This window comes from Empidonax traillii, unplaced genomic scaffold (genome assembly GCF_003031625.1).
Source record: "Empidonax traillii isolate 1590-97213 ecotype Southwest subspecies unplaced genomic scaffold, ASM303162v1 scaffold24:size2376012, whole genome shotgun sequence".
Classification (NCBI taxonomy): domain Eukaryota; kingdom Metazoa; phylum Chordata; class Aves; order Passeriformes; family Tyrannidae; genus Empidonax; species Empidonax traillii.
In genome coordinates, this window is record NW_020955217.1 from 1,225,468 (window position 1) to 1,250,554 (window position 25,087).

Here is a 25,087-nt window from a genome sequence, read left to right on the forward strand (position 1 = left end):
TCACCAATATTAAAACCAAGTCCATAAACAATATTCTAACATGAATTTCACTGTATTGAACCTTTTAAACAGCCTAAGTGATTTTGAAACTTAGAATCAATTTCCCTGTGCTACTGAAAATGTTTACTAAAACATGAGTAACCATCAACTTACATAGTTACAGAGACAGCTACTTTTTGACATGTTCAAGATGTGGAATTTTTTCAACACTGAGAAGTACAACACAAATAGTGCACTTCCCTCAGTAAAAGGAAGTGTTAAAACTCCTAGCCAAGCTAATGGAATCAGATGACTCAAAGTAATACTTCAAATACCAAAAAAGTCTTCCTGAGATACTTAGACAAGTCACAGATGAGTTGCTGGTGGATGTTAACAAACCTACACAAGCAGAGATGCTTTCATCCACCAATTTAGTAAACAAATATTATTTATTTAGAAAGTTTCAGATAGGATGAGCTAATTTAGAGTGCTGCATTAACAGCAGATACTGTTGAAGAACTGAACAGTATAATTTAACTTCCTGCCTCTTTTGTGTGTGTGTGTGTGTAAAATCAGTGCTTACTATTAAGAGGTCGCACAGTGCAGACCCTGGGCTCCCACAGGAGACACGGCACACCCTTTCCCCCGGATCCACCCGAGGGGGTCAGCATCAGCTGCCCTGACGCGACGCGAGGGCCGGGAGGGCGAGGCGGCCAGGCCGGCCCGTCGCAGCCCCGCGGGGCAGCCGGGACACCCGGGACCGGGGCCCACCGCTGGCCGAGGCCTCTCCCCGCCACCGCCCGGTTCTCTGGCTCGGTGGGAGTAGAGCAGGGGCGCCCGGGCTGCAGGAGCAGCACCCTCGGCCTCCGCCGGTTTTTCGGTCCTACAGCCGCCCCGGGCGAGCGGGGGTTGCCTGGGCGAGGAGCGGGGCACAAACACACCAGAAAACAACTTTCCCCCGCCCCGGAGTCGGGGCTGCCCAGCCGAGCCCCGCTCAGGGAGCGGGCGGCGGCGGCGAGGCCCTAGCGCGGCGCTCCCCTCCCTGCCTCCCTCCTGCCTCCCGCGGCGGGAGGCGAGGGGCAGGCTCCGGGCAGGGCAGCGGCTCCCGCGGCCCCAGCACGCCGCCCGTCCCCCGCGGGACCCCCGCCCGCCGGGCCGCTCCGCCGGGCCCGCTCAGCGCAGGGGGCGCCCCGGAGCCGCCTCCCGACCCCCGCGCTCTGCTCACCTTGGTGGCCATGGCGCTGCCGGCGCGGGCTGCGCTGCCGCTCTGCCCTCCCTCCCTCCGTCCGTCTGTCCGTCCCTCCGTCCGTCCGTGCCGCGGCTGCTCTGTCGGTCGGTGTGTCCGGCCGGCCCGCCCGCCGCCGCCGCTGGGCCGCGCAGGCGGCTCCTCCTCAGCGTCCCCCGGCCGCCACCGCCGCCGCCTCCTGGGGGCCGCTGGGCGGCTCAGCAGCCGAGCCCCGGGTCTGGGCAGGCGGGGGCTGATGCAGCCGCACGGCGGTGCCCCCGCCCCGACTGCCCTGTCCCCCGACTCGGCTCGGCTCGACCCTGCAGGCAGTGGCTGCGAGTTTGTCCGCCGCCCCTCCGTCAGGGCCGCAGGGAGGGAGGGAGGCACCCACGGCGCTAGGTGATCCCCGGGGGAGCCGCCCCGCCGGTCCCCGGGGTGCGGGAGTGGGCGGACGTGCCCCCCACCCCCGATGCCCTCAGGGGCTTCGCCCTGTAGTCAATGTTTGCCCCCAAATCGTCGTTCGCGGTGGGGAGAGGGCCCGCAGACAGGCGTTATCGGCCCCCTCGGTTGCTTTTGAACGGAAATTTCGAAGCGACTGTACAGTAAGGAAAGTGATTTTTGACCCGACCAGGCTCCATCTGCAGCTGTCAGTGGGCTGTACATTATCCCTAACCTATTGCAGCTGGGCCTTGGTGTATAGCAGTTCGCAGCAGCAGTAAATAGCCCCAAGCAGCTGCTCAAGGTCGGTAGCGTTCCTATTGGGTGCTCTATAACCGTCCCATAAAAACTGTGACCCCACTTCATTTCCAGCCTGCGGGAGAGATGAGATGGAAGGCTAAAACAAGGGGAATATGAAAATCCAGTGATCATGTAGAGTACTGTGCCATCTAAAAAGTGCAGCTTCTCATTTGTGTATGTATAGTGGTTGGCCCGGAATCAGGAGATGCTTCCTTTCTGTAGAAGGAAATACATGGTGCAATTGTCACAGATGCCAAGGAGAGCCCTAAGAGGCAGGTAGGCAGTTGGGAAACTACATAGAACTCTTCATCTGCATTTCCTTGCCTACAAAAGTTAGAAGTTTCTCTTCTGCTATTGGTATATTTTCTCAGTGAGAGAGCTTTATTAAGAGACAAATACTATCACAGCAGATTTTTTTTAAGTTGGAGATAGGGAAATGATGTCTATGAAGAGTGAGGATGAGTAAGTAAGAGGAAGCTGGCTATTTAGTTGCCATCACTTTTTGAGTAATTGAACTGATTAACTTCAGAAGTTTTCAATCACCTTTGCTTCCGAGTTTTTAACTTTTCCAGAATTCCATTAAATACGAGTCCAACTTTTTATTCTTTATAACATCAGTACCCAAAGTGAAACTTTTGTGCATGGTCCACAAATGACACCACCTTTAATCTGAAGTGTTGTATTAAGGATCAGTTTTGCCATGTGGTCCCTCACAGACTGGTATTTCATCCACCTTTATAGCAAAATTCCCTGAAGCTGTCTTCATCTCTGTGCTAGCAGACCGTGCTCTTCCACCTTCTGATTAACATTCTATGTTTTGATCCAGTCATTTAGTGAGCATCTTAGGATAGAGGTACAAAACCCAGAGACCCAGTGCTGTTTCATTTAGGGATCTCCAACTGATAGGTATATAAAGCACCCTCTATCCCTTCTCCAGATGCTATGTTTTGCTATGTGAAATATAATAAACTTGTGGGTTTAGCATAAGCTCGAGTCTGTGTTATTTTTTACCTGTGGTCAGAACAACTGCCAGAAAAGTTTAGTCTACCGCTGCTAACCACGATGCTTTAACAGAGCTCTGCTCGCCATCTGGGGAATGAAGAACACAGTCATGATTTATTCAGCCTCTCTATATGCTGGAAGTTTCCAGTTTACAGTTTTCCACTGTGAGGTACTCCTAAAAATAAGCCTTCCTTGACTTGTTTGAGGGATGAAGGAAATGTTAACGCTTCTTTCAGTGTGAGAGAACGTTCTGCAAAAATATTTTTTATGAGATCTTTCCAATACTATTTGCAACGAATTGCCATTGATTCTTGTGTTAAGAAGGGTATTCTTAGGAATCACTCTGGATTGCTAGTAAACATATCTGCTTAACGCAAAGGACCAAATACACACAAATTGCTAATGAAATCACCTAGAATTTCTAAAACTTCCTAAATTAGTTGCTTTTCTGCTACGAAGCTGTGTCTTAGTTAATTAAGACTAGATGTTTGCTTCAGCACTAGGCATAAAAGAAATCTCAGTGGCTTCAGTGGGGTTGTTTACATACTTAAGCATTTGGTAGGTTGGAAGTGTTCTGTGTGGAGCTTATCAGTTTTCAAACACAGCTGGCTCATTATTAACTTTGTACTAAAGCCCCAGTGTATGCTATAATAAATATCTCCACCTCAGAAGAAAACAATCAATAACAGAAGAAAATCCATTGCCAACACATAAGGGACTTCTCTCTGCAGATTTCCACTAGGTCTGTATTTTTGCAGTTAGCTTGTCTGCAGTAGTTCCCAGGAACAACTGCTGCAGCAGAATTCAGTGAGAAGTGATTTGTTGCAGAGCCCCATCAAATGAAAAGCTCCTACCAACAGTGCTATGCAGATCTTTTAATTAAAGATGGACTCTGAGAAAGGACATAGAGAACATTTGCTGCATACTGTTCTCTGCTTGGCAAGGCCTGCCTGTAGCTTCAAGATCACAGAAAGGCAGTGACCTTGTATGTTCTGATTTATGCAAACTTGGTGGGTAATGATAAAGAAAAAATGTTATTCAGATAGGCTTCAAACTGAAAGCCATCTGGAGAAAGAACTATGGTTTGTGTTTGTAAGCTACTGTTCTCAGGAGCTTCTTGAGGTGATGCACTTTGGATTTCTCCCTGCTAGCAGGTTGTGCCCTTAGCATTACCAAGGTGATGCACTGGGGTGACTGAGGTGGCCCTGAGGCATTTATCACAACTGTGGAGGAATTTTGAGCAACAATTACTATCTTCAGTAGCAAGAACTTTGCAAATGGAACAGGTGTCCAGCACATATATTTCCGAAGTCTCTGCAGGAGACGTAAAGAGAGCATATTGCCCTGGGTCTTTATTTTCAAAGGTGTTTTATAAAGTAAGAAATTATTTAACTGTTTTCTTGTTGAAAGTATAACAATGTGGTGTGCACGATAACATCAGTTCCACACTACATGCTTTTAGCTCAAGATTTCTAACCCCATTAGTCAGGAAAACCTAACAATGACAAGGGAGTAATTACAAAAACATTTCAGCTATTTCTTATTTCTTTTAATTATCATGTTTACCTTAGTCACTTGAGACAGACCTTTTGTTTTAACAGCTAGATTTCGCATTTCCAAAGCCTTAAAATGAACTGTACAAAGCAATTGCTTAGTTTGTGAATCAAAAATAGTAACACTGTATTCTTCATCTCCATAAGGCATATCTGCACACCTTTACCTACCTCTCCTCAAGAGGCTCTTTGTGTGTCATGTTTCTTCTCAGCTGACCAGCATTTCTCTTTCAGTGTTGGGTTAACACCATTTCTTTGGTGTTTCTGAGAAGTCTGTCAGACAGCATTATTGCTTTCTCCTATTTTCTCTCTCCTTTCCTGCACCAAATTTGGACAAAAAATGATAGGAGCTGCCACATGCATGAAACCTAATGTTATCTGCACAGAGCAACAAGGAGCAGCTGCTGAATCCCATTTGTGCATTGCTCTGTAAAGTGTGGCATCATTTGCAAATCCTATCTGAAAAATACATTTAAGAAAGTGAGTTCTGAGGGAAAAAAATATGAATGTTTTCCTTTATTTTATGTATTTGGACAGAAAGGACATGAAATCTTGAATCATATGGCATTTGCAGCAAAGCACATTTTTACCTCTCACTTACCCAGAACTTTATGTGGCAGTTTAAAATTGTGCTCAAGAAATTACAGACACACTTTCCAATTTTACTCTGCACCTGGTGCTGGAAGATCACTATCAAAACAGTAAGGCAGCCAGTCCTGAAATACTGTTGGAATTTAGGTACAGACTTTCCTAGTTCATAAAAGCTGCTTTAGAAAATTGCACTCAAAATTGCACCCAGATTCCTGTGAGTTTTTCAGTCTCTGAATTTATCTCTGAATAAGCAGTTCTGAGACACACTGTGGTTCACACGTTTGCTTTTGACTTAAGGGTAATTGAATGTCATTATAATTTGAACTGTGGCATATAATGTGGGCGTTTTTTAAGGTAACGTCTCATTTTACATAGTTACATTTTTAATAAACACACTGCTAAGACTGGTTTTTTGCTATGTATGAATATGTTGCTTTCTTTACACTGTGTTGAAAGTGCAATGCTATGCTATGCTAACTTCTATACTCTGAGGGTGTTGGCATATCTTTAACACATCTTTGTGAAGCTGACACTTTTAAGTCATGGTGGACTCTCTGGACTCAATTTTCCCTTTAAAAATAAAAAACCCCAGCAGCTGACCATTGAGGATGTGAAAAAACTACACAATAAGAAAAAAAAAAAAAAAAAAAAAGGAAAAATAAAGAAAAAAGTGTCAGTGTTTCAGAGACAAGATGTTGCTGCAATATGCTTTTGGACACTCGATTTTTCAAAAGCACTTTTTTTTTTCTTGTGTGTGTGTGTGTGTGTGTGTGTGCATGAATTTGATTTTGGTGCAAATTTGATCACACTCAAGGGAGAGTGAGATGTGTGGATTAGACACCCAGTACAGGTCCTTTTGGATGAGCACAATGGCTGCAACAGTTAGGAGCTTGCTTGGTTGTGACGATGTGTTCTTTCTTTAGATAATAGTGTATAAAACAATTATTTTCTCCCCTTTTTTCCTTAATGTAAACAATATTTTGACCAATTCCGGTATTCTGACTTTTCAGCAGTATAATCATTGCTGTATATAATTTTTTTAGCAGTACAAGCTTAGAAAGAAATTATACAAAGAACCACGTTTTCATGTGCAAGGGGTAAAACAGATTTCCCAAAACACCTAGCACTAATATCATTCTTACTTTTTGTGTACACTGTTTGGTAGTATAATAATATATATACATATATATTTGTATATGTGCTTATATCTGAGCTAGGATGCTTGTGCATGTATATATGTCATGCACTTTAGTTGGTTTGCATTTAGATTTCTTTAAATAATTTATGCCCATTCGTGTTTCAACGCAAGCTCTGCTGAGATCAATAGGTTTTGAACTCAGCTTTCCTGAAAAATAGAATATAGTTTAGTAAAAAGTACATTTTAAAAGGATAGATGTTTCCATTTTGATGTTTGCTAACTTTAGTAAAAGTAACATACCATTAGCGCTATTGATTCTTACCACTACTGACCCTTTCCATCTGGAGTGTTGACTGCCTGTGGCTTATTTCCATTTTTCCTGTTATGGTGCTGTACCCTCCCATCTCAGGGAACTGTAGTCTCAACAAGCAAAGCAACAGGAGTGTGATCTACTGTGTACTTCACCTAAATGCACAAGTTTGTAAATGATGAGGTCCTGTCAACTTTAAGGCGCTCTTGCTTTTTCAGCTTGCACCCAAGTTGTGTTCCAACACACAAGATCAGTGATTATACTAAAGACATAATTAATTTCTCTTTGCTGACATGTCTAGATGAAGGTCCAGTCATTCACCCTCATGAGTAGCTCACTGAGAAAAAAGGTCCAGAAGGCTGCAGAACTAACCTGATCTGAGCCATCTTGTGCTGGTCTCTAAGTTTCTTTGGAGCATAGCAGTGGCACACTATGGGTTTGCCAGCATAGCACAGGGCTGGGTTTTTTTGAGACAGCTTAATGAAAGTAGGATCAAATCTATGGCATTTGGCATATGTCACATCTACCTTCAAATTCAAAGGGCAGTCAGTATCAAACCTTTGTAAGGCATGCTTTGCTGTGCATTGTGATAGTGAGCATGCAAAGCTGCAGATCCTATGAATAAATGCTGTGTGCCATGTGCATATGCTTTCTACTGCAAATAAACAATTACTGTTTTACTGACCTGACCAACAGGGATTGCAGATGTGTTTTATCCCTGTTTACTCTTCGCTCTCCAGTGTATGCAGTGTTCACTCACACCTCTTCCCCCCATGACACAGACAGATGTTTTGGAGTAATGCAATTCTGAGTTTTCAAACTGCTTGTGATTATCCATTTCTAACAATTCATTACTTTGTTGATTTTTTTTCTGTTTTCATCATGGAAATGTTGGGGATTTCAGGGTCTCTAGTTTGCTGGTTTTCCGTATACAACAAATTCAGTCCTGCAGCATTCGTATTATGAGATCACCAAAAGACAAAACTAGGCCTTATGTCCCTTACCCTTAAATCTTGTTTTGAGTCACCAATTCCATAAGAAATAATTGACAATGAAATTACTTTGCAGAAAGAAGCTGCTGATCAGCAGCCCCTGCCACATTCATAAGCCTATTTTTAATGAGTGCAGGTCAAGGTGATGAGAACTGCTCCACAGCAAAAGCAAAGAAATATTAATTTCCGGTAGCTGTTGTTCATCTGCATTTTCTCTACTAGGGTTAAGGTGTCCTGCAGCTAGAGAGAGTTATGAAGCCTCTTTCTAGTGAGTATATATTTCTCACTCATGTCAACCCACGTTGGATCTCTAGTGCATAATCTCTCTTCTAACCCAGACAAGCCCAGAAGAGGATAAAGGGAGAAAGTAGAAGCTTTCCTAAATTTCATTATATTATAACTAGATTTAGTCCTTTTATAAGTTTCTCCTGTGTTACAGAAGGATCTTGAAATCTTAAGGTCCCTTTGACCCTACTGTTTATGATTTGTTTCTGCACATTGTAGCCAATAAAGGTCAGGCTATCCTAGTACACAGATGATAATGTACAACAGAAGAAAAAGAAAACCCTGTGGATAGATAATGGGCTACAAAAGAGGCTTTGTAGGCTGCATACCTTGCATTTTTGCTGAGAAAATTATGTGACTGTGGGCAGGTCAGAAAATTTCAAGTATCTCTGATTTTTTTTTTTGGTAATCACTGCCTTGGATTAGGTTTCACTTAAAGCATTTTTCTTTGGTTGCAAGGCACAGGATCATTCATTAGTATGAGTCTTAAATAGTTGGCAGTTCCAAGATACTTTATAGAAATAAGTATTCAAATATTTTTTAAAAATCCAGTATTACTAGCAAGTCTAGCAATAAGTCTACTTGAGCATTTAATTTATTACCAGTGTTAAAATAAAAATGATACCTTAGGGATTTAAGTGCTTCATATCTTTCTGCATGTGAGTATTAAGGTGTTCAAACTAGCTGACTCTTCTTTTCTTCAAATTACCAGAAACTAGGGATAGCAATAACTACTCAGAAAAGACAGATGTAAAAAAAAAATCGACAAATATTTCCTAGAAATCTGACTCTTACACTGAGGTTAAAGAGAGAAGACAGGGGGAGCAAATTCTGTAGCTCCCTTTTCCAGACTACAGATTTTCTTAAATTTTTGGTTGGGGGTAAAATTTGAAGCTTGCTTCAAAGATGAGCTCTAAACACGTTCCATAAGTTGAGGGTTCCCCTTTAAGTTTACAGAATATTCTTGCCCAAACTGTTTTAACTGAAAGGGAACACAGAAAATGCAGCACACAGTCATGTGTCCTGTTTGTGGTTAGTCACACAAAGCCAATTTTTTCAGATGCTAAGCTCTACTCTTTTTTTTTTTTCTTTTTCTAAGAAAAAAAGACTGAACACAGCTGCTTTTGACATCAAAAACAGTCACTGAAGAAATAAAGAAGCACTATGATATCAAACTCACAGCTGACATTTAGAAATGACTGCAGTGAGTTTACTTAAGAGATGCTGAGGACAAGAAAAAGACCTGCTATTCCACAAAATACCTTTTCTCACTTGCTTGAACTCAGCCTGTGCCTTTTCTCAGCATATGACATTCAGTTTGTCTCTGGTGATGTGTTTACCCAAAAGGTGTTCTCTATCAGGAGGTTGCTGATGTTTGCCTGTCATTGCTACATCAGTCCAAGGTTTTTACAAGAATAAAATACTGTTGCTACAGACAGTGTTGTCACAAAATTAAATTAAACCTACATCGAAAGGATATCCCTTAAAGTTATGATAACAAATGGAAGGGGAAGTGTGACTGTAATATGACATTTAAAAACCCTAAACAAACAAATACCCCTTAAGCACCACAGTGAGTGTTAATACTTTTAGTATTAGCTAATATTTTTAGTTTTCTCTTGTGAATCTTCTATTTCAAGCTTTGTTTTCCACCTTAAACATGCAGCATCCACCCTGCACCTTTGTGAGGTAAGACTGTATTGTACCTTTATAGCCTTATCATGGTATGGTGGCAATCCCTGGCCATCCTAATTATGATCATGGCCTTCTGTGTCAAGGGCTGTACTCACACTGAACATTTGGCCCACATTTCCCAGTAGTGGATCCTGTCTGTCATGTTTCCTAGCTGCCTCATTCTTTGGCTTGCAAGGCAAATTCAAAGCTTTAATTCCACATCAGACCCGGGATTTTCTTTTCCCTTAAATGTTTCATGACAATGAAAGTGAATAGAAGAGTTTCCTAGAACTTTTTCAGGTCCTCACTGTCTCTGCAGAGAAGCAAGCCCTGAACACCACAGACCATCTTGAGCCAGCGAGGCAGTTGCAACACAGATAAAAATCAGGGCTTTCCCTCATCCTGGTGCCTACAGAGGGTTCCTAACCTGCTGACTTGTTTTTCCCAGCTCACAGAAACTCACTTTTGATTGCACCCTCCAGGCCACTTCTCCCATGGCTAATCTCTTCACTACTGCTTAGCACTCTCCAGTCAAACCCTGATGAGCTTCTGCTTTGACCCCAGCTGGAAACAACCATTTGATGTTTTTTTTAATCAGGCTACAGCTGCTCAGCAACTTCCTTGCACAAAGCAGTTCCAGCTGCAAACTTCTCCTCAAGGACAGATGATTTATAGGCTTAAGTTCCCCGGACTCTCAGCCACATGATTTGGGGAAGAATGGGAACAGGCAAGGAGGAACTTCTGGAAAAAGATCGTTCACCTGGAGCTAAGAGACGTTCCCTGACACAGGCAAATCCATTCATGTGTATCCTATGCCCAGTGAGATAGCCAGATGTGCTTTCTTTAAACAAAGAGGACTGTTCCTTGAACTCAGACATTGAAATATCCAGATCTGATCCAAGAGGGATATCTCCCATCCATGTAGATGCCATTATTCCCATTGCACCAGCTGACTGCCTGGAAACATCTCTGCAGAAAAATCTACAGTGGTTTCTGCTGCAGCAATTGCTGCTGGCTCACTGTTTTCAGCCAAATGCCTCTGGCTGTGTTACAGCCGTGGATTTTATATTCTGGAGTAATTTTCTCTCATTTCCTTTTATGTAAGATGTTAAGTCCCCTTTAGGAGTGTTTAGTCTGAAGGGAAATCTTGACTTCTCTTATGTTTAATTACAGGGGATGTGAGAAGGGACACTTCACGTTGTGTTCAGCTGAGTTCCTCTGACACCATGACTCCTTCAGGTATCTCCATTAACCAGCAGTTTTTGCTCCAAGTATCTTTCCAGTATAACTGACTTTCATAGCTGTTATTCCTACCAGCTGGATTCTGGGACAACAGACAAAGTAACCTAATAGCATTTATTATTTTTCCTACCTGCTTAGTAAAGTCCAGGTTTCACAGTATCAAAATAATTGGAATGTTACCATCCTGTGGAAAAGTTAAACCAGCAGATTTTGCTATGGACGTTCAGTAAGCCAGTCAAATGAGGAAAGGAGGTGTAATCTCCTTTTAAAGCATTGGTAGATAAATTGCTGTGCATTGAAGGTCTTTGTTGGCTCAGTGACAACCTGAATCAGCAGAGAGCTGAGGCCTGGCAGGGAAGATACTGCTGCACTTTGCTCTCTAAGGCTTATTCTCTGCCACCAGTGGCAGAAGTGCGTGGGGAAGTGCCCTGCTTGTTCTAAGGGCTGAAGGTCATTTTAAAATAAAAGCTGGAAGTGTAATATCTTTTCTGTGTGTTCATGTCAGCGTTGTGTTTTTGTACCATTATTTGACCATTCTTTCTCTTAAGTAGAAAGTTTTCTCCACAGAAGAATGATGTCACAGTATTCCTGTTTAAAGCAAATTGGTGTCTTATTGGTCAAACAACAAGAGAACCATATCCTTATGGCAGAACAACTTGTGGGGTTCTCCATAAATTCAGCATAAGTGCTCCCAGCAGCAGTTGCTGATTCTACCTTCTAATACCACATGCTCACCAAATCTCTGGATCTGGCACACTGCTATTGCTCTGAACATCAGTCCATGCAGAATATACCTGTGCTAATACCAACAAAATAGAATCAAGAGTCAACAGTACTCATCTGATCACCAGAAATCCCAGACACAGTCTTCCGTGACTACCTGTATTGGTAGGCTAAACGCAACCATTGACACTGCTAAACTATCAGATTTTTCTCTGGCTCCATTTTGGCCCATGCTAACTACTGCCCTCTGAAACCATTCAGTGGCATATTTTAAGGACAATAATATCATAGAAACCATTCTCATTTGTGGCAGCCACTCTGTCTTGGAGGCTGAGTGTTTACCAGCACAAACATGAGCTGTGCCATCCCAATCAGCCTCACTTCCTGGAGCATACACTGGAATTCCTTGGGCACACACTTAGTTTACTAGCTTATACTAGTGTTTACAACCTACAATAGCAGAGATCCTGACTGTGAAAACCCAGCAATAAGCTTGGGTTTAGATGAGAAGGATAAAGTTCTTGGGTAGTCTGTTTTGCAAGAATATGGGTGAAACTGCTCATATTTTAGATGTTTTTTTGTTTAATCTACCACATTTTGACTACCAGAAATTACTCTAGATAATACTAATTAATAAAGATCTCAGCAGAAGAGCTGTAATTATGTTTTATGTAGAGCAGTCAAGAGGGAATAAGTGAGATTTGTCTAGTGTGTAATCTTCTGTTTGTAGTTTGAAAGACAAAACCTAAATGAGTGCTTATTCTGTGGATCTGGTAGGATATTTAACTTGAAAGTGAGTGTGTACAGACATGCAAAAGCCTCTTGGACTGAGTGGAGATTCTGGATTCAGCAGCTTAGACTTTCGATTTATGAACTGATGGATACAACTGACAGGAACAAAGTGTGAAAATGAACAACAGGATTTAGGGTTTCTTAAGACCGAGACTGAGACAAGACATTAATTGGCAAAGAGAATATGTGACCTACAAAATGTCCTAGGCTAGAAAGCTAAAAAGAAATACACACTAACAGCTATGCTTCTGTAATAATTCAAAGTAGCTATTTGAAGTACTGTATATCTATTTTCAAACACATATAGTTCAGTAGATAGCAGTGTACTTGCCAAAGCCTATAGAAAAAGCTAGGAAATTATATCATGAAGTTATCCTCCTTTGAAATAAATTACAAAGGAATAAATTTGAAATAAATTAAAAAGGAATAAATTTGTGTTAAATTACAAAGGAATGCTAATTGTCACATTTTTATTACAAAGCTTGACTTGGATAAACTAACCCATGAAATAACTTAAAATAGCTTTTCAGTCATTTCTTTGGTGATCTGAGCTTTGAGACCTGCATAATTGAGTAGGAAAAATACAAAAAGCTGATATATAATTTGTTTTAACTAAGATGAGTTTCATAAATTTGCAGAGCCAGTTTTTAGGAGATGTAGGGGGTTGTTGTTGTTTTTTCTTTTTGGAAAAGCTTAGAAGTATTGACACTAAATTCCGCTAAATGAACAATGATATCTGACACTGATAATTTTTGTGAGAAAACACTTGCGCTTACAAGATTTTGGAGAATTCTCCGTTTCAAATCCCTTATAAACCGAGAATTTTTCCCTAACATTCTTTCAAAACACACTCTTACGTGAAATCTTTGAATCTGTGACTACTGCTGCTGGATTTACATTTTCAAAAGCTATTCTGCTGATAGAAATGGACAGGAAATCTTATTATGCAGCTACTTAGATATAGGTGAGAATATCATAGTAGGGAAATAAAGGAAATCTTAATATTTGTGCTACTGAAATAAACAGGGTAATAATAAAATCTACCATAAATGGGGAGGAAGTCATAGTTGAGAAACAAGCAGGTTGTGTCTCTTTTGGGAAATGCATAAGCCACAGTCTAATGGCAAAGGAAGAAAATGTCAATTCTGTACTATAAAACTCGGCATTCTGTCTTTATTAAACAATGTGCCTACACTTCCATAGCATAGCATAGCATTTCCTTTTACATATGTTGAAAGCAGAACAGGATGGGGGATGAGGTTTCGGAAGATTGGAAGAAAGGCTGTATAATGCCAATTTTAAACAGAGGAAAATAGGGGAAGCAGCTAATTATAGTCTTTTCAGTAGGAGGAAACCACTTGGAAGAGTCTTAGCCCTTTGGGAGAGACTGGGAAGCGAGGTAGCTGTCGGGATGGCGTTACAGAGCGGTCCCAGCAGACAAAGAGCATCTGTCTAGGCAAGGAAAGGAGGTCACATTTAAAAGCAAACTAGCTAGGGTAGAGACAAAGACTGATCCTAATCTCTTAGATATGTTAAATCTCTTTTAAGTAGCATTTACCATTGGTTTGTTTGGGAGTGCGAGGAGTGGGGGTGTTAAGAGCATGTTAGCCCACATCTTTTTAAACATGACCTGTTTTCCTCATCCGGGCAGACAACATGGATTTTTTAATTCTTTCAAAGGGAAACAAACAAACAAACAAACTCCTATCAGGCAAACTGGTAATTTATGTGGAACACAGATATGTTCTGAGTGGATTTTAGTCAGATTTTTAGTAACATATTCGAAAGAAGATTAAAGATTAAATATTTAAATGTGGTCATGATGCTTGATCTGAGAGAGAAGTTCTGCAGGAGGCTGGGTGGGAGCACAGCTCAGAGACAGTAATTGGGCCCTGACCCAGAATATTTCTCATCTGGGAGGAAGTCTCCTGTTTGGGGCTTTGAAGAAAGTGCATTATCAAGGCTACTGACTATCACAACGTAGGATGGGGAGCCTCATACTGGCATTCCACTACCCTTCTGCAGTATCTTTCTCCTCAAGCTGCTAAGGTATTTTAGCGTGCACCGCTCATCAAGGAAATGGAATAATACTGTTTCCTAGTAGTTATCCCAGGTGCAGAGATGTACAAGAGTTTGTAACCTTTGCTCAGGTTAGTAAATGCTCACTTGTGTCTTCCCCATAGCGGTCAGTTGGACTGCTCATGTGTTTTAAACGCTCACTAGCATGAGTAAGATTGATACTACCCAGCCCAAATATCTAGTACACAGGGTTGCATGGGAAGCATGTGGAAGAGCTGGCAGTAAACTCCTGATTCCACCACCTTTGCAGATCAAATAGGCTAAAGTTCAACAGTGTTATAATATGAAGTCATATATTGCAGTAAAACCAAATTGCAAGAGGTAACACAGCAATATATAAAAGAAGGAAAAAGGGACTCATGGATAAGTGCAGATGTCACTGGACCAGAGAAATCAGATGTCTGCCTGGATTTACTGAGTTAAAATGTAGGTGGATGAAATCTACCTCTGAATAAAAGTTCTTGGTTCTGGCCTCGTGAACCATCTCTATGAAGTAAACATAGCCTAATACACAGTATTAATCATGCAATATTTTATGATAATATTAGATTGACATATTTCCCAAACAGAAAGTTTATATAGGACTTCAAATTCTCAGGAACTGCAAAATTTTTAAGTGGGAGGAAAATACTGTGGAAGTAACCGCATGTATGTAAATTCAAAGTGCTAAAACATTGACAATGGTTTAGCCACAGAGCTGTAGCTATCTCACAAAGCGCCCTGTATCAGCTCCACCCTGGACTTGTGGCAGATAATTTGTCCATACAAAAGACAATGCTCCCGGACAAGATCTGCTCCTCTCTTGCCACTGAAAATGCTAGACCAGATGCTGGCAAGAGAGGCAGCAGCTCCAAGGGGGAGAATTAAGGGAGGGCACAGCTTGCTAATTTTCATTTTCCCTGTTCTCAAGTGCAAAGTGTGTTTCTAAGTTTATGGTCATTATTTCTCGAGGAGGCTTTTAAAACTCGGATTCTTTTGTCATATGTGAGAGTGAAACAAAGCAATATTATTTATGAGATAAATGCTAATTGTTCATTATAAAACCTTTCTGCCGATTTCCAAATCCTTTTGGCTTTGCCTGAGCTGATGGAATGCATACATTTGGATTTATAAAAGCAGAGAGAATTTTTGATTACAGGAAATTTCTTTTTGCACTTAAATAGTGGTTCAATACAAAATAAAGTGTTTTACATTCTCACAAACTTCAGGAAATTGAAATCTTAATTTTCCCCCTCCCCTCATTTTTCAGCTTTTCATAATAGCACAAATAAAGCTGAAGGTTTGTTTGGGGTTTGTTTTGGGTTTTGTTGGATTGTTTGTTTGTTTTCGTTTGGAGGTTTTGTTTGTTTTTTTGTTTTGGTTTGGCTAGGGGTTTTTTACATGGAGACTTTACAGTCTGGGAAGCAAATGAATTCTTGAATTAACTCTGTTCAGCAATCTACTGGCAAGGACACTGCTCAAACACCATGCTGCTGAAGTCTACACTCTTCATGTTGATTCTTAAAACTAGACATTATGTGTTACTTTTTGTAGCCAAAGAGGCCTTGCACAGATTTATCTCAACACTGGGAACCTTCACATAGTTTTAGTCTCACCAAAGCTGACAGACACTCCTTTACTCACCATGGACAAGCTTTGGATCAAGCCTTATGTGGGCCACAAATCAGAACTGTTGTTGGGCAGACAGATTAACCTCTTTTTGTTGAAGGGAGCATGACTCAGTACAATGAGCAGGCAGTTGTTGCCTGCCAACAGGCAGAGCTGTCTTTTTATAAAATTTAAATTGATTGCCCTTTAAACCCATCAGTTTTGCAGAAGTCTGCAGAGTTAGGTTATTGCTGTGCATAGACTCTCCTACGTGGCAACTGTGGGTATTTCCTGTATTTCCTGACTTCTTACAGTTCCTAAAACAGTGAGTAACAGCAGTGATTTGTCAAGTTTTAATGCAGTTTCCCCTCATTGCCCTCCTCACCCAGTCCTCTCCAGGGGGAGAGCTGGCATGCCACAGCAACAGCAGTTCTGCCCAGACAACAGAAATTTCTGTGAGCAATGAGGTCATGGAAGCTCGTGGCAGCCAAACCCTCATTTACAGCAGCGCTGATGCCTACAAGGTGCTGGCCACACCAGTGATGTCTGCTCTCCCGAAGCACAGGAATCCTGTTTATGCAGGGACAGGTAGTTTGCTGTGCTATCTTGTCTCTACTTCTTTGCTTCGTTGATAACTTATTTTTGAAGGTACTTACAGTATTACAAGATAATTTATTTTACAGAATATCACAGAGAGCTATTGTATAAATATACAAGCTACCCATACTTACTCTGGTAAGACTTCATATACACTTCAAAAACTCCGGAGCGTGTTAAGGTTTCTTAGGCATTTTGTTCAAATACCATATTTTTAAGAGGGATACACCATTCTGTGACCACAGATATATGACTGAATCCATCCTTAAGGTAACTGCATCGATTTTGATAGCTCTACAGCAACATTATATTCAATCATAAGTTTTCAAAACCAAAATCTGAATGTCTCACCATCTTTGCAGTGACAAAGAAGGAAAAAAACCCTCATGGTTTTTGTCCAGTCACTGCTGCTTTTACAACTTAATTTCACTGCAGTTTGCATTACTTTTCTTTTGAAGATAGCATGTATAATTATCATTTGTTGAATTGGATGCTAACAGCACCTATCTGGCCTCAAATATGTAATGGAGCTGTGCTCTTAAGCCTTGACAAATTGTTATTTAATCCTAATCTTACAATTAAACTCTAGCTATGTGCTCTGTGTTGCTGACCTCTGAATTGCCTTTCACTTCCGAAAAGCCCCTGAGCTGTGCCAGTGAGCTTGTTGTCAAGGTCACTTCCACTCTGGCCAACATCTCATCTTCACCTGGGGGCTCACACCCAGAAAAACACTCAGTGATTCATTACTGCAACCTGGAAAGATTCCTAAACCATGAGTTTGCTGCTATTTCATCACCGTGCTTTGCTCTGGATTATAGGCCATTTCCTTTTCCCAGCTCTTTAACTCCAATGGGCCAGCAGGCATTTAATCCACTCTCTGCTACTCATTATTTACATATCCTCCCTAGATATGGCTGCATTGTGTGCGTGGGTGTGTGCGCGCACGCGCATGTTTTAATAACTTGCTGGCCGAATTTCTTCATGAAGTGAATCACACCCTTCTGCCAAATCATTCCCCACCCATCAGCCAATGGGGCCTATTCATGCTATTCTGATGCAACAATCACAAATAAGGACCATGTGATAAGGAATTCAGGAGCAGCCTGAAAAACATAGTGACAAGATCGTGCCTCCGAGAAGCAATCTATACTGGAGCAATGCAAATACACAGGGCTAGTGTCCCGTGTGGTTGCTAGTGCTGAACTTCATGCTGAGTGGAATATCTGACTATTTTTTCCAACATAATATAAATTCTTCAAATACACACATCGTTTCATTTTCAAATAAGCTCATCTTACATGTAGGCATTAAATGAAAAATTTTCCAGAAGAATCCTGCATTCAGCACACAGAAATCTTGGAAAAGCCATCTCTTGACAGCTGCTATGATGCCTGTCACAAATGCTTCGGAGGAAGCAGCAATTATTATACGCAATAAGAATTTATAAAATTTAGATTATAATTAGATTTACATCAGGAGAAATAGTTTTGACACAGATCCTTAGGAAAGAGTCAACATTTCTTTTCCATGAAATCATATAGCAGCTTTCAAGGTTACATTCAGTAGAGGCAGTGTGAATGTAAACACAAATCTTGAATTTCACTCTAATGACCTACATAGCTTTAATCAACCTTCACTGCTATATCCGAATGCATCTGTTTCAGACTGGGTTTATGCATAATTACAAAATATATTACAAAAAGACCTTCAAAGAACTTCATATTATCTTTGCATATTTAAGTATCTCAGAACTGTCCTGACTAGCAAATGATATCATTAGATCCAAACAGGAGCAAAATTCAGGATGCTTGATAAAATATTTTTTTTTCATAAGCCAGTGGAGGAACTCCAGTGTCAGACACATCCTGAGAAGATAGATGGTATCCTGCAATTAAGAGGCCTCTATTCTACAATAAAGGCATTTCCCTTTCCTACCTTCTCCACTCATGAGAACTGTGTTGCTTACTTGGGGAAAAAGAATTGAGAGATGGGGCTATTTTTGAACAATATCATGCTAAACTTAGGTTAACTCCTTGTTTGCCTTGGGGCGATATGCCAGAGGGATCAGGAACTAACTGTTAGCACCACACTGTTACAGGGTTGGCAGAACATACTGTGGAGGCAGATGGATTCACTCTGAGGCAACTTTTATTTTGCCATCCTTTGAAAGGACAGCAGCCATTCCCTTGCACTGTGTGCAGTCAACTAACTCATCCTTTCCACAAACAAATTGGGCAGAAGTAAGGGCTGCTGACTTGAAGCAGCTTCTCTTGTTTCATTGGGAGCATTGTGAAACCACTTCATGCTGGATCCAAAAACAATACTCTTTGTTGTCCCACTACTGTTTCTGTCTAATATAAATTATTAAAAAACAAACATAGGCATTAACATACATCATCTCCTCCATTCCTGTCCTCTTCTGCTCTATATCCCAAACTGTTCACTGGAGATTGAATTTCCTGAAAACTAGTTCTTAAATCCAAATTTTTATGTTGCCTTTTATGCTGCCACAGTGCATTGTAACTAGAAGGCGTATCAGCACCTTGCATGCTATGCACGATCCCTTATCAAGCCACCTGCCCAAATCTCAGCAGATCAGAGTAGTTCAAATAGTCTGGCACCCTGAAAGTATGCTATTAATATTGCATTTTGCTGTATCTGTGAAAGAATTACAGAATCACACAGAATCAACTAGGCTGGAAAAGACCTCTGAGATCATCAAGTCCAATCTATGACCTAATGCCACTTTGTCACTAGACCATGGCAGTAAGTGCCACATCCAGTGCCATATCTTCTCTGAAGTAATTCTTGCCACTGCTGTTACCACTTGCTATGTCCACAAGAGTTTAGCTGTAACTACAAAATTCATTTTTAGAAGCAGATGATTATGATTATTGATACATAAATGGAACATACACCTTAAGAATTAGATTTCCTTTTCAACTGAAAAACTGAGCTTTTTTTTTTTTTTTTTTTTTTTACAGAAAGCGCAAAAGTATTTAGGATACTAGAATTAGATTCTTAGGTATTCTAAGAACTATGGTGCCCTACATGCTAAGAAACATTTTCAGCTCTTCCCAAAGTTGTATGCCTATGCTGACTTGAATTTGTTTCAATTAAGCTATACTGATGATTACATTTTGTGTTTGAAGCAACATAATTTTCCTCATCTTGACTCCTACCCTTCTAGGGGAGTTCTCAGATTTCTTTAGATTTTATATTTGTTACACACTTGAAAGTTTTGGAGAACCATTTTCCTGCGATTATGTAGAGTACAAATACAGTGAAAACACTCCTGATAGACTTTTATAGGGTCTGAAGAAACCCCAGTTGCACAGAAGGCCAGCTGGAAAGAAGCAGCTGACTTACAGGAAAAACAGCTGTATTTGATCTTGAAATGGATCACCAAGGGGGAAAAGAATTTCCATCTTGGATGCAAGGAAACAAAAGTAATTTGGGGTAAAAGTTACAGCAGATATTGTCTGTATGTTGGAGTCCCTTTAAATAGATACCAAAAGTATCAGTATAAGAGACAATAGATACTGACACACTTAAACATATCTTAAAAATGGTAAGTTTCCTGGTTTTGTTTAATCAAAAGGTGTCATATTTTATTTGGTTTAGATGTCTGGTAATTGATGTTTTTAATCACATGCATGCAGCTGGATCAGACTTGTTTCAGACCAGTATTTTCCATTTGCCTCACATTAGTCACTTTTGGGAAAGATCAGCTTTCTGGGACTTCAGACCATTTGTTCCAGGGTCATCTCTTACTGACACAGAGTCTGTTTAGACACAGGATTTTTAGACACAAATATTGCATAAAGCCTAAATATAGCACAACACCCTCAGTGACTGTGAGCTCAGTGACAGAACTGAGGGCTTCTGCTAAACAAAGCCAGGAAACGGTCAAAAGTATCTTGGAATGAAAAGGCAGGAGGACAATGAAGGTGACCTTTCAGTCACCTCATATCATCAGGGCCAGGAATACAAGCCTCCTAGCTTTATTTAATTCAAGCATCATACTATTCTCTGGCAAGTTCATTATATTTAAAAAAGTCTTAAATTAAAAATGTAAAGCAGTAAATTTTTAAATTTTTTTTTATGCACATCAAGTGACACTGTAAAAAAAGGATTTCTAATATTGCCATCCACTGCATGTTAAAGTATATTATTCTTTCCATGAGCAACTCCCTCATGGAGAGGATGGATTTCATCTGTACAAGTTCCAATCTGGACTGAAATCTGGCATCAAACCATCCAGATTCATAATTCAAACCATCTGGATTCGTAACACTAATAATACTGATCAAAAGTATGCAATGCTTTCAGAAGAGCTATTTTCATCTATTGAGTTAACACTGTAACACATTTTCCTTTCCTTGTCATCTTGCAAAGTATGGCCAAGGAGAGTGCTCAGAACTCAGATGCAAAGTGGATCTTGATGTCTTGTGGGTTCCCATGTGCTCCAAATTATGGAGGCTGGAGGAGCGCCCTGGTGTGCTTCTTTGCCAGCCTTCTGCAGGTGTGCACAAGTCCTCTGTCCCAAGGTATGAGCACTCTAACAGACCCGGAGAAAGCTGTCATGGCACAGCACGCTAAGCCTAAGGTAGTCCTCTCCTGCCCAGCCGTGCCAGTCTTGGGGGCACGCTCCTCCAGGCAGCACAAAGCAGCTGCAGTGCAGGAGAGGATCTGGCTCTCCAATTTATGGCAGGAGCACACACTGAACTCCTTCTCAGGGCACCAGGAGTGAACAGAGGAGGTTGTGTTCACTCACACACAAGTGAGTATTTATTCGGTCCTCTGCAGAGTGCCTCTCTCACAGGCGCCCGCCTCTCAGCTTCCCGTCTCCTCGAGCAGGAGAGAAAACACAGGAGCAGAAGCCAAGGACTCATGAGCTTCAGTTTAACTGCTAGTATTGACTCATTGTTTGGCCTTACTTAGTTGTTTAACCTATCTTTAGTTCCCTCTCTGAAAAGGGACAAAGCATCTGGACTTGACTGGGCAAGACAGCTCTCCCAAGGAAAAAAAGAGGAGGGCTATTTTGGAGGGCAGAGGCAGCAGCTCTCTCCCCAGGGCAGCCAGCTTGCAGCAGGGACAGAGCAAAGTACAAGGGTCAGAGTTGTGTTGTGACTCAAGGTATACTGCTGCTAATCTTTAACCTCTGAAAGGTTTTCCTGAGCTCCAGCAGCACAGCTCCCTGCAGCTGGTATAACATAGGCACCAAGCTGTTCTCTGTCTTTTTGCTGTAACAAAGAAATCCTGGCTTACCAATGCTTACCAACAGTGTGATTACCCCAGTTCAGAGATGGTGGGTGGCTGCCACATTCCCCTTGGAAAGAGGTCGCAGAAAGGGCTGTAGGTAGGACTAACAGGCCAAGCCTTGGACAGTGAGCAGCATTTGAAGGAAGGGAACTGCTCCGCCTTGGAAAATACCCGTGTTTCCTTGCTGACAGCAAGACACTTTGTATAAACCAACCCTTATACCAACAAATCTACTACATGAGAGGCAAGTAGTGCTGCCCAAATGGCTGAACCAGTACAGAATGAAGATTTGCATCACTGTGTTGTGGCCTGGGGAATTTCCTTCTAGCAAAATTCTGTGACCTTTGGTATGGGTTCTTCACTGCCACATGTGTGTCATAATGTGACTAGCAGTATAACATTGTAGTTTTATTATTATTAACAACAATGAATAGTCAGTTCTTATTTTTTTTTCTTAGTTTCTGGATTTTAAAATTCTGATATGGTGGCATTTCTTTCTCAGCCATAAAAAACCCCCAAGGATAGAGGTTGTCATTTATCATTTGGCTGCAGGAGACAAAGGAAGCTTAACAGACCAACCCAATGGCTTTTGACAAAAGCGGGAAAGTTTCCAACACAGGCACTTGCCAATATTAACAGATAAAAGAGATAGGAAATTATTTCAAAGCACCAGTGAAGACACTGAAATGCTCTTTAACTGTGGGGCGTCTTTCTACATTTATTTAGCCAGGATGAAGGTAGAAGACAGAGCTGTGCAGTTCTGGCCAACATAGCTACTCTAAGCAGAGCTTGAATACTTGCCAGGGCACAAGCTGGCTGGCTGCTTTATAATTCCTGTTTCTCTTGCAGGGATGCAGCAATGAAGTGTCCAGCAAAGGCAGAAATCAGAACTTGGCCGTGTGTGCACCCCACACATCCCACCCTCGCAGGGCACGATCCATATGCAGGAGCAACAGTGGGCTACCATCCACAAGGCAAAAGACTGTGCTGGGGGCTTGCTCTGGGGAGGAAATGCAGTTGGGGTGGGCCAGGAACATAAAACTTGACTTCTTTTTTTCATCTCCAAAAGAGGTCAGAAAGAGAAAGTCAATTTGGTTGGCCTTGGAAGGCATACTTCAATTCCCTGATCCAACATGGCTCTACTCAGATGCTTCACATGAAGTCTGCAATGTAATTTAAACACTAGTCACCTATTTATGCACATCCTACCAAAATTTCCAAAGCAGGTAAAAGGTAGCCACTATCTTTGCAGAGCTGGTCTTTATTAGCTGGGTGTGACTGCGCTGGTGTAGAATCAAAGGCACAAAGAGTCCATCTCCAAGACCTGAAGGGAGGTGATGGAGGATCCCAACCCTTCTCACCACCTCAGCATAGGAGCACAGGCAGATTGAGCAGGGGTAAGGTGCAGTGTGCTGTCAGAGCTACCAGCAGTGTGCCAGCAAACATCCTGGGCTTGTCACAAGAACAAGGGTGAACCATTCAGATGTGACAGTGACAGGTACTGAACCAGCACCTAAGGCAACAGTAACATACTGCAGCTGCAGCTCAGGGGGTTGAAATGGGGGTAAGCTCCTACACAGAAGCAAAGAGTCCCCTACTAGGTCTTGTGAAGTCCCAGGTTTTGCCACCCCTTAGGGAGGTTACTATGATACATCATACCATAGTACCCCCAGCAAAGGACCGTGGTGCAGTCTGCTGGCAGAAATTCTTGTCCCTCAGCTTCCCCTACGCCTCTTTTTGCAGAAACAATGAGCTGGTCTTAGGTAATGTTTCAGATCTCACATTTAGAGAAGCAAAGCCAAAACATGCTGCTTAAAAACCTAATTAAAAGATGTTTCAATGACTAATATATCACATGGGGAGATACCGACTATCTATTTCAGAAGTAGGGTTTGGGCAAGCTGTTCTTCACAGAAGATACACTTCAATAAAAGGATTTCACCAACACTGTGTCCACAGTAATGGATTATATGCATCAAATTCAATTAATTTATAGTATGAAAAAATGTACTAAATACTACTGCATAAATTCATGTGCTCATATCAAATACATGGATAATTACGTGAAAGAAACCTGCAATCTGCAATATGAATGTTGTCCAGCCCCATGTGGAAGGACATTCTGCTTCACAGTGGGTTTGCAATCTGTTAGGACTCAGGTTGGCTCCAAAGTGCTAGTTACTTAACAACCTAACATTTGGGAAGGCAGGAACTGCAGCAAGAGAGAACAGCAAAAAGTTTGGCAGAAGGAAAACTGAAACTCCAGGCTCAAAAGTAAAGTAAAAGTGGGATATATGAATGATCCTACTTTGTTAATCTGAAGTTCTCTCTTGCAAATGCATCCTGAAGGGAGAAGACACAACATAGACCAACAGCACCTTGAGATGACAGAATACATAATATGATAAAACCATTTTTAGCATCTACAGCTTGTCAACTGCAGAAGGTGGATTCAAAATACTTTCACCATTAGATAAGTAAGCATGGCTTTCTTTACTGTGTTTTATAAGAATCCAGAGGGAGTTTTACTAAGACAGGAAAAACACCTTAGGCATGACTTACTGAGCACAGTAAAATGATAAGGAAAAGGTCACAAATAAGTCCTGGTAAAAGTAAAGCTGTTTCAGAGCACAAGGCTTTGGGTGCTTTGCTGAGGGAACATCTTCTGCAGAGACTCTTGACTGAGCCTCAAATTCGCTAATTTGGGAAAAAAATGGTTGTATAGCACCATTAGTGCTGTACACAATCTAAACTAATGACCTCTGCTGAGAATACCTTGGGACAATTCATTTATTCTGCTTCTATTCACTGAGGAAATCACTTGTTCAAACAAAACTATTTAGTTCACTGGAGTAGTGATGGAGTTACTCCAGCTGGATACCCGTGCAGCAGAATGCCCTCCTTTAAAAAAAATGCTATGTGAAGCAGGTGACAAGTATCACACACAAGAGCTACGAAAACACTGGTATTCAGGCAATCTCTCTTTGCTTTCAAAGAATTGCTTTGAGAGATAACAACACAAGCAACTACAAGGCTGCCAAACCCCTCTTGCCCCAGTCTCTTGTTGCTTGAGGAAAGCCTGAGCATTTCTGCCAGAGCCTCCCAGCCTTGGTGGTCAGCCTCTCCTGCCCTTCCAATCACAAGGTCTTATTTCACTAAAAGCAGGCACAAGAGGAGAGGAAAGGAAAAGCATGGGCACAATTAAAGCTCTCTGGAATACATCTGCATCAGCTGGAACCCCTGTGGGTTTATAGAAATGTAATAATGGCCAGTCTCTTCGCGAACGAAGAACCGGGGAAGGTCTTTACACCTTCC

At 41.5% G+C, this 25,087-nt stretch overlaps 1 protein-coding gene across 3 annotated transcripts in view; it reads right to left on the reverse strand.

Moving 5' to 3' along the window:
* SNX9 (sorting nexin 9) overlaps positions 1-1,393 on the reverse strand; it is a 74,336-nt gene extending 72,943 nt beyond the window's left edge. For all 3 annotated transcript variants that reach the window (XR_003573626.1, XM_027904868.1, XM_027904855.1), the window contains exon 1: positions 1,205-1,393. Coding sequence is in view for 2 of the 3 variants with exons in the window: in XM_027904868.1 (XP_027760669.1) it covers positions 1,205-1,216 (12 nt within the window). In the remaining variant the exon portion in view is untranslated. The remainder of the gene's footprint in view (positions 1-1,204) is intronic.
* Positions 1,394-25,087: the final 23,694 nt, after the last annotated feature.